The sequence below is a fragment of the Saimiri boliviensis genome, chromosome 9 (assembly GCF_048565385.1).
Source record: "Saimiri boliviensis isolate mSaiBol1 chromosome 9, mSaiBol1.pri, whole genome shotgun sequence".
Taxonomy (NCBI): Eukaryota; Metazoa; Chordata; class Mammalia; order Primates; family Cebidae; genus Saimiri; species Saimiri boliviensis.
Window position 1 is genome coordinate 83,214,634 of NC_133457.1, and position 15,023 is coordinate 83,229,656.

At 38.2% G+C, this 15,023-nt stretch overlaps 1 protein-coding gene across 5 annotated transcripts in view; it reads right to left on the minus strand.

Moving 5' to 3' along the window:
- Positions 1–15,023, minus strand: part of NDUFAF5 (NADH:ubiquinone oxidoreductase complex assembly factor 5) — a 34,890-nt gene that overhangs the window by 13,765 nt on the left and 6,102 nt on the right. For 3 of the 5 annotated variants that reach the window (XR_012519293.1, XM_003933194.4, XM_074406230.1), the window contains exons 4-7: positions 12,761–12,808; positions 10,929–11,032; positions 8,245–8,284; positions 5,152–5,349 (exon numbers count right to left, since the gene is read on the minus strand). Coding sequence is in view for 4 of the 5 variants with exons in the window: in XM_003933194.4 (XP_003933243.3) it covers positions 5,152–5,349; positions 8,245–8,284; positions 10,929–11,032; positions 12,761–12,808 (390 nt within the window). In the remaining variant the exon portion in view is untranslated. Of the gene's footprint in view, positions 1–19; positions 5,024–5,151; positions 5,350–8,244; positions 8,285–10,928; positions 11,033–12,760; positions 12,809–15,023 lie in introns of those variants that run through there. The other 2 variants (XM_074406232.1, XM_039479634.2) reach the window with 2 other exon arrangements.

Below are 15,023 nucleotides of genomic sequence, written 5' to 3' on the forward strand. Positions count from 1 at the left end.
TATACACACATGTATCAGTTGTATATGAGTTTTAATGAGACCTCTGGGAGGTGAGACCATGAACATTTCATCTATATACTTTTCTATATTAACAGCTATTTTTTAAAAAAAAGATCTTAAGATTAAAAACAAAATTCCTTCCAGGCTGTTATCTAGCCATTAAGCAATATTCTTTGAAAACAGTTCTTCATTAAAACCAACTAAAAGCACTATCTCTACCTCAATCAAAAGAATGCCACAATAGATGTGTTGAAGGCCTTATTCAAATTAAGAAGGACCGTATTTGTACCATTCTCTTAAAGTACTAGTCTGGTAGTTTAATTCTAAAAGGAAAACAGCTTTACTCCGAATGCTGATTCTCTGAAATTAATTCATTAATATGAAAATACAACATTAAGATGTAAATACAACTATATGACATTAATTTGACTCGATTTCACTTTAAAATTAAAAATCCATTGTAGCATAAAAGTAATATATCTAATGTATGCAACATAAACCTGTATAGCTGATTATATGAAAGCTTTTTTGGATGGAAATTTTTAGAAAATGAATTAGAACATTTTTTTTTTTTTTGAGACAGGATCTTGCTGTCACCCAGGCTGAAGTGTAGTGGTGAGATCATGGCTCACTACAGCCTCAGTCTCACAGGCTCAATCCTCCCACCTCAGTCTTCTGAGTAGCTAGGACTATAGGTATACCCAGCTAATTTTAAAATTTTTTCTGTAGCGATGGGGTCTCCCTATGTTGCCCAGGGTGGTCTTGAATCCTTAGGCTGAAGTGATTCTCCCACCTAGGCCTCCCAAAGTGCTGGGATTACAGGAGTGAACTCTGCCTAGCCAGCACACAATATTAATACAGTACTTCGGAAAGAAATACATGCCTCAAAGGATAAATTTAATGATTCAAGAACACAATCTTATAACTTTATTAAATCAGCAACTCTCTAATTTTATAAACTAAAGAAGATTCTATACTAATATCTTTGTATTATATTAAAGTTTGAGTCATTAGGCTCACTTTTACAGAATATGAATAGTATATTGAATTAGATTTTCCAAATAATAGAAATGTACGCTTTTAAACGTTTTAACATGAGGTTAAACATTTTTAGTAGAAATCTTTCTAAAATTCATTCTTTATAACCTTAGAAAACCATGTGTAGTTCACATAATTTAACTTTCTTCTGGTGCTCAGCAGAAATTCCATGTTTTTCCTAATGGGCAATAACTTTTGAGTCCCCTAATATTGCTGACTAACCTGTATGACCTCGTATAAATTTTCTAACATCACCTCATGAAAATATGCACCACACCTCTCCACACCATCCCAGCCCTACACTGCTTCTATACTTTTTAGAGGCTTTACATTCCCAGAGATTCTTTTTTCATCTCAGTAATAAGTTGGTGACACAGCAATATAGGAGACAATTCTCACGAGGGTAGACTATAAAGGATATTTTTCCTGTGTTATAAGTAAAATAAATATTATTGATAAAGACTTTCAATAGGCTGGGTGCAGTGGCACACACCTGTAATCCCAGCACTTTGGGAGGCCAAGGTGGGCGGATCACCTGAGGTCAGGAGTTTTGAGACCAATTTTACCAACATGGTAAAATCCTGTCTCTACTAAAAATGTAAAAAGATAGCTGGGTGTGGTGGCACATGCCTGTAATCCCAGCTAGTTGGGAGGCTGAGGCAGGATAATTGCTTGAACCCGGGAGGTGGAGGTTGCAGGGAGGCAGAGGTTGCAGTGAGCCGAGATCGTGCCACTGTACTCCATCTTCGGTGACAGAGCAAGATTCTGTCTCAAACAAACAAACAAAAAATACTTTAAATCACTGGTTCCTAATCTATTTTTAGTTATATCAGATCTCTCAAGATCTGGTAAAAACCATGGGCACTTTCCTCTATTTACAAACAACAACACAAATTTTGTGTACAACATCCCAGTGCTATTGAAACCTCTAAAGTTTACTAACAGTCCTGCAATAAGCCCAAAAACATCAGACAGGGATTTCTGTTCTGTTCTCTGCTATAGTTGAAGTACCCAGGATAGTGCCTGTTACATAGAAGGTACTCAGTAAATGTTTATTGCAAGACTGAATAAATAAATGAATTTGTATAGAAGGATGTTCACTACAGCATTGCTCCTACTGGCAAAAAAATCAGAACAAACCTAAAGGTTACTCATAGGGAAATAGTTAAGTAAAACTGTGGTACATTCATACTAGTAAATAATATGCGGAAATTAAGAAGGAGTACAAATATATCCATACCAACTTAGAAAACTCTCTAAAATATACTGTTAAAAATAAAACAATTTCAGAAATGTATGAATACATATGAATGTCTATATAAAGTAAAGTCGTTCTTGTTAAAAAAGAAAATCTGGAAGGTTACACACTAAACTGATAATAGTAGCAACCTCTAGGGCAGCAGTTCTCCAGGTGTGGTTTGGAGAGTCCTGGGGTCCCTAGGATGTTTTTGGGGGTCCACTAAGTCAAAATTATTTTCATAATAATACTAAGATATTATTTGGCTTTCTACCTCTTATTCTACAATGGGCTGTTTTAGAAGTGACATGACATGACACGTCATATAGCAAGAGACTTGAATGCAGAAGCAGACATGAAAATCTAGCTCTCTTACTAAGGTACAAATTAACTGGTAAAAATGTGACGCAATGACATTCTTCCCTTTCGATTATTTTTGTTTTAGAAAATATGGCCAGGTGCAGTAGCTCACGCCTGTAGTCCCAGCACTTTGGGAGGCTGAGGTGGGTGGATCACTGGAGGTCAGGAGTTTGAAACCAGACTGGCCAACATGGTAAAACTCCATCTCTACTAAAAATACAAAAATTGCGGGGCCCAGTGGCGCGTGCCTGTAGTCCCAGCTACTCGGGAGGCCGAGGTGAGAGAATCACTTAAGCCTAGGAGCTCTGGGCTATAGTGTGCTATGCCGATTGGTATCCACACTAAATTCAGCATCAATATGATGACCTCCGGGGACCACCAGGTTACCTAAGGAGGACCACCAGGTTGCCTAAGGAGGGGTGAACCAGCCCAGGTCAGAAACGGAGCAGGTCAAAACTCCCATGCTGATCAGTAGTGGGATCACACCAGTGAATAGCCACTGCACTCCAGCCTGGGCAACATAGCAAGACCCTGTCTCTAAAAAAAAAAAAAAAAATTAACAGGGCATGGTGGTGCATGCCTGTAATCTCAGCTACTCAGGAGGCTGAGGCAGGGGAATTGCTTGAACCTGGGAAGTAGAGGTTGCAGTGAGTGGAGATCATGCTCCTGCACTGCAGCCTGGGTGGCAGAACAAGACTCTGTCTCAAAAAAAAAAGAAAAGAAAAGAAAAGAAAATATAGTTCTTTTTCATTAAAAAACGTCATGTTAACAAGTAATAGGTAAATTATTGTTAACTTTAAATGAATACTAAAACAAATTCAGTTTAATGTCTAATGGTTAATATTGACAGATGTTAACTCACTAAACAAAAACCTTTTAAAAGTTTCTCAATAATTTTTCAGTGTGTACTGGAGTCCTGAGACAAAAATTTTGAGAACTCTTATGCTCAAGAGAGAGCTAAGCATTTTTAGGATTAAGAGGGAATGACAGACTTTTGCTTTATCTGTATAGTTTAATATTTATAACCAAAATATATTTGTGTGCTACTTATATAATTACAAATATAAATATAGTGATCCTTCAATGTACAATTGCCTACATTAACAGTGTTTATTTTCATTACAAAGTAGAGCACTCATGTGAAGCAGTTTTCTGATTTCCAGCTGCAACCTCTCAGAATGCAGTTTCTATGGATTTAGGCTACTTAAAAGTTAATAAAAGGTCAATCTTAGACACAGCTATGAAACCTTCAGGGTTCTCTTCAGGTCCCAGCCTAGCCCTCCAGCCGGCTAATTCTTCCCCTCCCTGGAGGCTCCTTTCCAGCATCAGGGGCTCTGCTTGCCCATGCCCCTTGCTTTCTACCAAAACAAGGAAGGATCTGACACAATCTATTTTTGGTTGGCTGATTTCATAAAATATATTCATACAAAATCATGCCAAACAGCTTTTTAACATTTAAGCATATCATCTCTAATTATGTAGTGAGATGCTTTCTTCATCCAGAAATTCCTATTTCCACTAATCAGGTTTAGGGATGTTTCTAGGCCTGAGGGGGGTTTAGAAATTCACAGTAAGTCTACTGGACTGATCTCTGAAGAGAGGAATGACACTGTAGAAAGACTGTTAGTGGAGGGAAGAGGAAGAGGGCAATCATTATCTCCAGATGGCTGTCTCTTGGAAGCCTAGTTCTAGAAAACGCTAGGAGCAGAGGGATGGGGAAGGAGGTAAGCAGGAGCAATGTAAGCTGGGCATCTACCTCGGTCCTGGTACTTTACACACTTTATCTCTTTAAATACGTATAGCCACCTGAGGTGAGTAATATTTGCATTTTTAAAAGAAGTAAGTGCTTAAAAGGTAAGTAAATTACTCAAATTTCCCTGTCTAGTAAAGAGAGAGGGGAAGGATCCAAGTTACTCCTGTTGGACACCAATGTCCTACTGTCCTACCCTGTCACTGTACCATGCTGACTTCATAGACATTACTCACTGACTGCCTAGGGCTCTTTTGAGCTTTCTCCAGCCTTAATTGGAGTACAGCACCCTGTCCTACCTTCTCTAGCCTTGATTTCACCCTAGGCTTGAGAACACACATTCTCTCCTTTCTGCTTCATATGGCACTGTTTGGGGGTAGTTGTTGATGGTAATACTACAGGTTCCCCTATGTATCCCCTTTTCTTCCTATTATATGGAATACTCTAAGGCCCTTTTTACACCTAACACTGGATTTGCAGATTCTGACAGAGTTGTATGTTTAGAAACTTCCCTTCTTGTTAACTATGACACATTTTTTGAGCTACTTTTTTAGATAACAGTAAAAAATTATACATTCCTACCTTATATCAATTAAGATGTGTTATACCAACTAAACATTGTCAATCAGAGCTTTTCCCTTAAAAAAAGAAAAGGAGAGAAACAGTGCCATAAAACCATGAACACATATAGTTTTCTATCTAAAATGGAAAGAAGTTATTTCTGAACTATGTAAGTAATGGGCAACTTGATTAACTTGATAGTTACCACAGTCAGAGTATTAAAGCCAGCTCTCCCAAGCAGATGTCCCAGGTCATTGACAGCAGTGAAAGGAGAAATGTGTGGAGAAAATCCTCCTTCCCTTTCCGTTTCTGCTAACTGTAAGGAACACCGAAGTTCATAGAGTGTGTCGCCTCCAAACATGGCACCAATAAATACTCCATCTGGTTTTAAAACATAATGAATCTGTAATAAATACAACAACGTGATTCAAAATGGTACAAATATAACTGTTAAAAATAAATATATAGTGTCTAATCAACATTTTATGACTACCATTCTTATTCTGCCAAAATAATAATCAGATAATTTAATAAACAATATCCAATGCAACTAGCTGTCAGAAAATCATGATGCATACATAATATAGTTGGAAAGACAACTATACATTCACTAATAATATTAATGCCTACAAAAATGTTGTATGTTTTCAGGTTTTCTAATCGGTACAACTTAGTTTTATAATCAGAAAAATACTGAAAGAAAAAAATTTTAATTGGGATAGGCTGCAAAAATCACAAACCAGCCTGTATCTATGGCCTCTGAAATGTTTTTCTAACAAGTTTCATCAAGATAGGGAGTCTATTACCCCTCTCCTTGAATCTTGGCTGGCCTTGTGACTTGCTTGGGCCAAAAGAATGCAGTGGAAGTGACAGTGTGCCAGTTCCAAGTTTAGGTCTCAAATGTGTTGCATGCTTCCACCTGCTCTCTTGGAGCCCAGCCCAGCTGTGATGTGAGAACAAGCCTGGGCTAGCCTAGTGGAGGAGGAGAGATGTGGAGCAGAGATTAGCCAGCTGTGCACGCCGAGGCCCTCCAAACCAGCCAGCTCCCAGACAATCTGGCAGCTGACCACAGACACATGGATGAGCCAAGTCAGACCCAGATTTCGTAACCAAATCCAGCCCCAACTGCCAACCCACAAAATCGTAAGCTACATAGTTGTTATAAGCCATCAAGTTAGGGTGCCTTATTATGTAGAAAAAGCTACAGAGAAATCATTATGATTCACAGCATTAACCTAGTAACACATTCGTTTTCTTTCGAAAGAAGTAATTTATTTTCCAGCTTTAAAACAAAACCAAGTTTTAACTGGTAAGTTAAGAAAAATAATGGCCGGAGTGAATTCCAGAATCACAAGTTTTGCTTACTCTCTTAGACTACAAGCTGTAACTAAATTCTGACTATTCTTAGCTATGGGGACCATTATAGGAAAAGGTAGATTCTGAAGTAAAACAGAATCCAAATCACAGTAGGCTCTTCTAATAAAAGCACTGTCTTAAATTTATATTTGATATATCATGAAGCAATTAAAAGCAGTATTACGTAAATAATTTGTAAAACCTTTGGTTCCTTCCCTTCTTTACCTTTTGTGTTACTTCCTCTTCATGTTATCAGACTCTACTAAACCAAGTACCTAAGACTTAGTCCTGAGCAGTCTGCAGCCCTCATCTTCCTCAGATGGCTTACCAACTCCCATCATTTCACAATGACCACTTTCCAATCTCTAGGTTCAGCTTGGCCATCTTCCCAGAAGTCTAAAATCATCTTCAACTCCCTATTCCCTGGACATTTGTCTCTCAGCATACTTACCACTCCTGCTCCCTCCAGCCCCGCAAGGAAAACACGTATTTATCAAATCAGTTCTCCTCTCCAAATGTCATATTTCTATTACCATTTTCTATTCCCTTTATCTGATCATTAACATTCTTTCCCCTACTTTTACTAATCTAGACTCAAAACTTTAAAGTGAGCTTTGGCTCCTCCCTTTGATCTTTAGATCTAACCAGCCACCAAACGGTTGATTTTTTCTTTGTGGAGTCCTAATTACTCTTCCTTTTAACTCCTACCATTACCACCTAGGTTTAGTTTATCTCATGCTTGGACCACTGAAACAATCTAACAATCTCCCTTTAATTTAAACAACTTCTCCAGGAATTAGTTTCTTTTCTTTTTTTTTGAGAAGGAGTCTCACTCTGTTACCCAGGCTGGAGTGCAATGGTGCCATCTCAGCTCACTGCAACCTCCACCTCCTGGGTTCAAGAGATTCTCCTGCCTCAGCCTCCCTAGCAGCTGGGATTACAAGCACCTGCCACCACGCCTGGCTAATTTTTTGTATTTTTAGTAGAGGCAGGGTTTCACTGTGTTGGCCAGGCTGGTCTTAAACTCCTGATCTCAAGTGATCCACTCACCCTGGGCTCCCAAACTGATGGGATTACATGCATGAGCCACTGCACCCGGCCCAGGCATCAGTTTCTAATCAGCAAAATAAATATATCTCCCAGAGCTATTTAACACAAATGTAAAACAGAGCACAATAACTGGAAACTAGAAAATCATTATGTGTTCAGATATGGCCATTATTATTTTGCCCACCAGCTGTGTAATTACGTCATTTTCCTCTTCAAAGTTCTCCAGTGGCTCTGAATTGCATCAACCCCAAATTCCTTAACCTGACACTCAAGTACCTCCTAAATCCTGTCCCAATATATCACACCTCATTTCCCAGCACTATACTAGTCCCCCAAACAGGTTTCCTCTTTGTTCCTTCATGCTGATGAGGCTCTTGTACCTCTCCACCTATTCTGTGATTCTGCCTTCTTAGAATGCCTTCCCAATCCAAGTCCTATCTACCCCTAAGGTCTTGTCCAAGTACTTTCCTCTTGAAGCTTTTCTAGGCCACCTCAAGCCACATTAATCTTGTTCTCTCCTTTGACACATACTTTTTACCTACCTCTCACCTATTTATTGATAAGTGTCACAATAAAAATTTACCTAGCATTCTCTGAGTATAAGACATGGGGAAAATACAAATATAAATAAGTAGGTTCCTACTCACAAAAAGTTTATAGGAAATTAAGGGCTAGAAGAAATCTACACAGAAAATGTCTTCTGATATCAACATTATTCTTAAATTCTCAGGGAAAGAAGAGTTGCCCAATGTACTACTAATATGCCAAGTGGCACCAGGTGATTCCACTGATTCCATTCTCCAACTGTCAGACCTACAAGTAAATAGTTTGTGAAATCTGAAACATCTGTAGGTTTCTAACAGGATAGTTGAATGAACGGAAGTTTTCTTACCTGCTGAAGTGCTCTAGGAAGGTCATTCACCCAGTGCAAACTAAAATAACAGAATACAGATTTGTTTCAGCTTAATTGGCACAATTAATTAGTAAAATTATCACCAGTATGATAACCCATAAAAAGGTGTTAAACTGTGAATTTTGAAATTGCCTATCAAAATCCACTAACTATATTCATACACATTTCAAAATTATAAATATTCCTAGAGGGCCAGATGCGGTGGCTCACGCCTTTAATCCTAACACTTTGGGAATCCAAGGCGGATGGATCACCTGAGGTCAGCAGTTCGAGACCAGCCAGGCCAATATAGCAAAACCCCATCTCTACTAAAAATACAAAAATTAGCTGGACGTGGTGGCTCACTCCTGTAACCCTAGTACTTTGGGAAGCCAGGTTGGGTGGATCACTTGAGGTCAGGAGTTCAACACCAGCCTGGCCAACATGTTGAAACTCCATCTCTACTAAAAATACAAAAATTAGCCAGGTATAATGGTGCATGCCTGTAATTCCAGCTACTTAGGAGGCTGAGAAAGGAGAATCACTTGAACCCGGGAGCTGGAGGTTGCAGTAAGCTGAGATCACACCACTGTACTCCAGCCTACACGACAGGAGTGAGACTCCATCTCAAAATAAATAAATAAATAAAGTAAGTAAGTAAATAAATATTCCTAGCGGAAAACCTTCCTTGTGTCACACCAGAAAATTCCCCATGTCAATATATCACTTTGCTTAAGTAAAAGAATCTAGTATAATTATTTTCTAATTCTTCATCACTGAATTATGTAAAAGTTATTTGTACTTAGGCATTTTACCTAAACAGTACTATTCTGAGACTTTATTTGTAAAAAGTAGTAAAAATACTCAAAGCATATCAGTTAAATCAATTAAGCTACAGAAATATAGTAGTATTCTAAGCCAGATTTTCTTAGAAAAAAGAATTATCTGCAGACCTAAATTTTCTCAAGGCAAATAGCATAACTCATCAAAAGCTTGATTCTGTGAGTTTTCCAATTAACATCCCATTTTTTAAAAAGCTAATTTTTAAGACTTTATTTTTAATTATATTTTAGAGCGGTTTTAGGATTACAGCAAAATTAAGAGGAAGGCACAGAGATTTTTTTACATACTCCTATTCCCACACATGCATGGCCTCCCCTATTATCAATATCTCTGGAGTGTACATTTGTTACAACTGATGAACCATACTGACATGTCATTTTCCCCCAAGTCCGTAATTTACATTAAGGTTCACTCTTGGTGGGGTATATTCTAAGGGTTTGGACAAATGTATAATGTCATATATCCAATATTATAGCAGTATCATAGAGGAGCTCTACTGCCCTAAATATCCTCTGTGCTCCACCTATTTATCCTTCCCACATACCACCCCTGGCAATCACCAATCTTTTTACTGTCTCTAAGAGTTTGCTTTTTCAGAATGTCACAGTTGGAATTACACACTGTATAGCCTTTTCAGATTAGCTTCTGTTATTCAGTAATATGCATTTAAGTTTTCTCCATATCTTTTAATGGCTTGACAATTTCTTTTTAGTGCTGAATAATATTCTGTTGTTTGGATGTAACAAAGTTTATCCTTTCACCTAATGAAGGATATCTTGGTTGCTTCCAAGTTTTGGCAATTATGAATACAGCTGCTATAAACATTTGTGTGCAGGTTTTCGCATAAACATAAGTTTTCATCTCTTTCAGGTAAACACCAAGAAGCATGCAATTGCTGGATTGTATGGTAAGAGTATGTTTAGTTTTGTAGGAAACCACTGAACTATCTTGCAAAGTGCCTGTACTATTTTGCACTCCCACCAATAATAAACTCCACATCCTTGCCACCATTTATTAGTGTTGTCAGTGTCCTGGATTTTGGCCATTCTAGTAGGTATGTGGTACATCTATTTTTTTTTTAAGATAGTGAAAATAAACAAAAACCAGAGCTATATATACTGAAATATAATAAATCACTTGAATTTTCTTTCTTTCTTTTTTTTCGAGATGGAGTCTTGCTCTGTTGTCCAGGCTGGAGTGCAGTGGCATAATCTCGGCTCCTTGCAACCTCCGCCTCCTAGGTTCAAGCAATTCTCATGCCTCAGCCTCTGGAGCAGCTGGAATTACAGGTACATGCCATGACACCTGGCTAATTTTTGTAGTTTTAGTAGAGATAGTGTTTCACCATGTTGCCCAGGTTGATCTCAAACTCCTGGCCTCAAGCGATCCACCCACCTCGGCCTCCCAAAGTACCGGGATTACAAACATAAGCCACTGCGTCCAGCCCTTGAATTTTCTTTTGACTCTACTCTCACTTAAGAGTGTAGTCATATGTGACAGTAAAAGTCACATTCTCAGTCTCTGCAGAGTATGGTCACACTTTCCTGGTAGAACTGCATCTCCTTATGCTGAGTTCCAGGACAGAATTGAATGTCCATTTCAAACCATACTGTGTTAAGCCCATATTTATTGTTCTTAAGGCTTTCAACAAGTATTAGATACTTTAAAAACTAAGGAGGTCATATTATAGTTCTGTCATACATATGGGAAAACTGAAAGTAACATAATTAGTCACCTGCAAATAGCAAGCAGATGAGCTAACGTAAAAACTCAGGTTCAAAACCTTTATGACATAAATGATCTATTTATAACATACAGTTTTTAAAAAGTGGATTACCAACCTTAAACTGCTAACCACCAGGTCAAATGTATTTTCTCTGAAGGGAAGGAATTCTTCATCAACTAAAACGCTGACAGTAGGAATTTCTGTTTCTAAGGAATTTTTCTAACAGTAAGAAAACAAAAGATCAAAACCACATTTATGTAGACTCTCAATTAATAATAACACAATCACTGTTAAATTGAAGTCAATGTTCTATTTACTTGGCAGTTTCTACTCGCCTTCCCAAAGGTGGCACAGAGAAGGCACCCAACAGGCACTTCTTAAATGACTTAACATCAGCCAGAAAAAAATGGCTAACTAGTTGAAACAACATAAACAGGATACCCATCTCACACCAAACAAATCTCAGAAGGCCGAAAGTTTGGCTGGTCATGGTGGCTCACTCCTATAATCCCAGCACTTTGGGAGGCCAAGACGGGCAGATCACTGAAGATCAGGAGTTCAAGACCAGCCTCACCAACATAGTGAAACTCCATCTCAAATAAAAATACAAAAATTAGCTGGATATGGTGGCATGCACCTGTAATCTCAGCTACTCGGGAGGCTGAGACAGGAGAATCACTTGAACCTGGGAGGCAGAGGTGAACCAAGATTGTGCCACCATGCTCTAGCCTGGGTGACAGCAAGACTCTGTCTCAAAAAAAAAAAAAAGAAGGCTGAAAGTTTTAGTTAAATAACTGAAGTACTAGATGAAAATATAGGTGGACAGGACATTATTTTACCCTTTGATGAAAAAGCCTAGGTAAATGTAACAGCCAGAAACTGTAAAGGAAAAGACGGATATATTTGATGATAAACTAATTAAAAATTTCTTTTCTTTTTTTTTTTTTTTTAAGACAGGGTTTCACTATGTTGGTCAGGCTGGTCTTGAACTCCTGACCACAGGTGATCCTCCCGCCTTGGCCTCCAAAGTGCTTGGATTACAGGCATGAGCCACCATGCCCAGCCAAAAATTTCTATTAATGCAAAACAATAAACAATGTAAACAACTGAGGAAAATATTTATAACATATATAATGAAGGATTAATATCCCTAAAAAACAAGCTCTTACAAATCACCTAGAATAAGAACACATGACAGCTAAAGTAGATGAAGGACAAGGTGCAGCCATGTCACAAAATTATTTACAAAATTCACAAGAAATACCAATAGTCGAAAGACATTGGTAGCTGTCAGATTGACAAAGACAAAAAGACTGGCCCAGTGTTGCCAAAGTAAAGGAGTACAAAGCACCTTTTTCATCGTCCAAGGGCAGTTTGAAAGATGTATGTCAAAAATTTTTAAATGAACATCAAAATGAATCCATAAATTCTGCTTCCAGGACTTTATACCCAAGGAAAAACTAAATCAAACATACAAAGTTGCTTCACATAAGGATGTTCGCTGCAGTGTTGGTTATTAAGAAATTAGAAATGTAACTGCCTTTCAATAGAAAGTTTAGCTAAATAAACTATGAAGTATTCATATATTAGAATACCACGTAGCCATTTAAAAAGATGATATATAACACATATATGTACAAATTCACTGACAAAAAAATGACCTGCTGTAAATAACATGGAATATTAGCATAGTAATGGTCATAAACAATTGTGTGTGGGGGTGGGGACAGTTATGTCTGCAAATATATAGAGATCAACTGTCACCAATGGTTGCCTCTGAATGGTGGGACTAGGGGTGATTTTACCTTTGTCCTTGATATTTCCTGTATTAGTTCCTTTTCATGTGTCAGAAAAGAAAGCTAGTTTGAAGAAAATAAAAATGAAGAAATAAAGTACGAAGAAACAAATCATGAGATTAGAAACCAAAAGTGTTAAAAAGCTACCTACCAAGGCATTTTCTGCAATGTCGGCTTGGAAAAACTTTCCAATAGTTTCCTGCAATGGAATAACTAAAGCTGAAACAAATAAATCCAGTCACAAACAATTGCTGACATTTCTAAAGGTAAAAGTATTAATTATAATTAATTACACTTGTAAATATTAATTATAAGTATTTATATTTTATAATTTTATATTTATAATTAATTATAAGTATTATAATTTTCAGCTTTGTAAGAGTATTTTTCACATAAAACCATTACGGTACACAAATACTTTTAGTGACACGTATCTTTTGCTATATTTAATTATATGTAACACAACAGAGAACATGAATATGCAGATTCAACATCCTGAGTTTACTAAACTGGGGGAGGGCTTCTGTATTAACTTTTACATGGCATAACATGCTAAGAGCCAGTTTCCCCATCTTGTGCCACAAAGGACCCTCAATGCGTTTCCTGCCTTTTAGTTGTTCATTCATGGAGTTTACAAAGTAATGAAAGACTTCTAGACACAAAGGCTTAGGGTGGGGCTTAAGTGGTTGCATTTGCCGTTTCACTTACCCTCTCTTCCTTCCAAAAAGAAAGGAGACTGTGCCATTTCTGTACTAGAAAAACACTTTCCCTTCAGCGCTCTTTTCTCCAGGATCCTGCTCCCCTATCTCCGTCTATCAATCTTTAATCTCTGTCTTGCCTCCTTCCTTCACCTTGTAACAGGCATAAGCTTTCCAATTATCAAAAATCTCCTCCTTCTAGGCACCTTCTGATTGTTTGGTTTATAATCCACAACTCTACTTCTTCCTAAATTCTTTCTCCCCATTCTGAGTATCTCTTTGCTTTCACTGCACTCCTAACGCTATCTGCAGTCTCTGCTCACTACTCTGTCTGGCTTCACCTGACCTCTTTGAAGCACAGCATTGTCAACAGCCTCCTAGAAGCTTCTTTAGAAGCTTCTATTCTGGCTGCCCTCCTCTATTAGAGAAGCCAATCCTTTTTTACTTTATCCACACCCACTTTCCTGCCCCCAGCTTGAAAAGGGATTTCCCCTACCACAAAAACCCTACCATTACGTAGTCACCACAGATTATCTGAGGGCAACTGGTATGCAAGTCAATAGTTAAATATGGGTTCTCAAAAAAAAAAAAAAGAAAGAAAAAGAAAGAAAGAAAAGAAAAGAAAAAGAAAAAAGAAAGAAAAGGAAGTGCCCTGTTTGCCAATTTCCATGATGCACTCAAACAACAGTGGATTGCATGCTACCAACACGATGTTGCTAAGTACGGAGCTGGGAAGAGATGTGCTCAATGGCTCTCATGAGCCAGCTCTAGCACACTCCTGCGAAGGGTGAAGAATTAGATCAATAGGACTATCTATCACCATCTCTCACTTGAAAATTTAAACTAAGAGACTTCAAGATAATAGCAGAGGTCCCTGGAGTTGGAAGAGCATTTAGACTTCAGGATGAAGGCAGTGGTATGCTGACTCTTGGTGGGGGACTGCTTTGTAGCATTTGCCAACTTCCATGGTATAAATATTCCCACTAGGGCTTATGTCAAGGTATCAGTACAATGTCACAGAACAGAGGTTGGGAAGAGATGCTAACGAATGGCTCTCATAGGCTGGCCTAAGCTAGCTTCAGCTCACCACTGGGTATAGGGTATTCATACAGAACCACACACAATGATGAACACTACTAGGGATAGACTACAGGGAGTGTAAAGAATGAAAGCAACCAGGCAGCATTCATGTAATACCAGAGTACATGTGAACAAGAGGAATGTTGTTCCAGTATTTCAAAGTTCCCATCTCTTGTGAGGCCTGACTCTACTTCTGGATCCCTGAGTTACATAGGAGTCTCTCTGTAACAAATGTCTCTGTGTTTAAACTGGCATCAGTGCATTTTCACTTTCAACAATCAAGTTACCTTACTAAGACACTTTCCATCTTACTATTCCCGGCATCTTTGTTGGCTCCTCCTATTTCTACTAACCCTAAGTACAATTGCAGAAGGTTCTTTGCTATATTCTTGCTGCAGAGATCTTACCTATTTCTTTTCTTTTTTTCATTTTTTAGTAGAGACAGGGTTTCACCATGTTGGTCAGGCTGGTCTTGAACACCTGACCTCAGGTGATCCACCCGCCTCAGCCTCTCAAAGTGGTAGGATTACAGGCGTGAGCCACCACGCCCAGCTGATCTTACCTATTTCTATGGTTTCAGTTGTCACTTCTGAAAAGGACTTCCAAATAAAAACCATAGTCTCCCTTTGACAGATA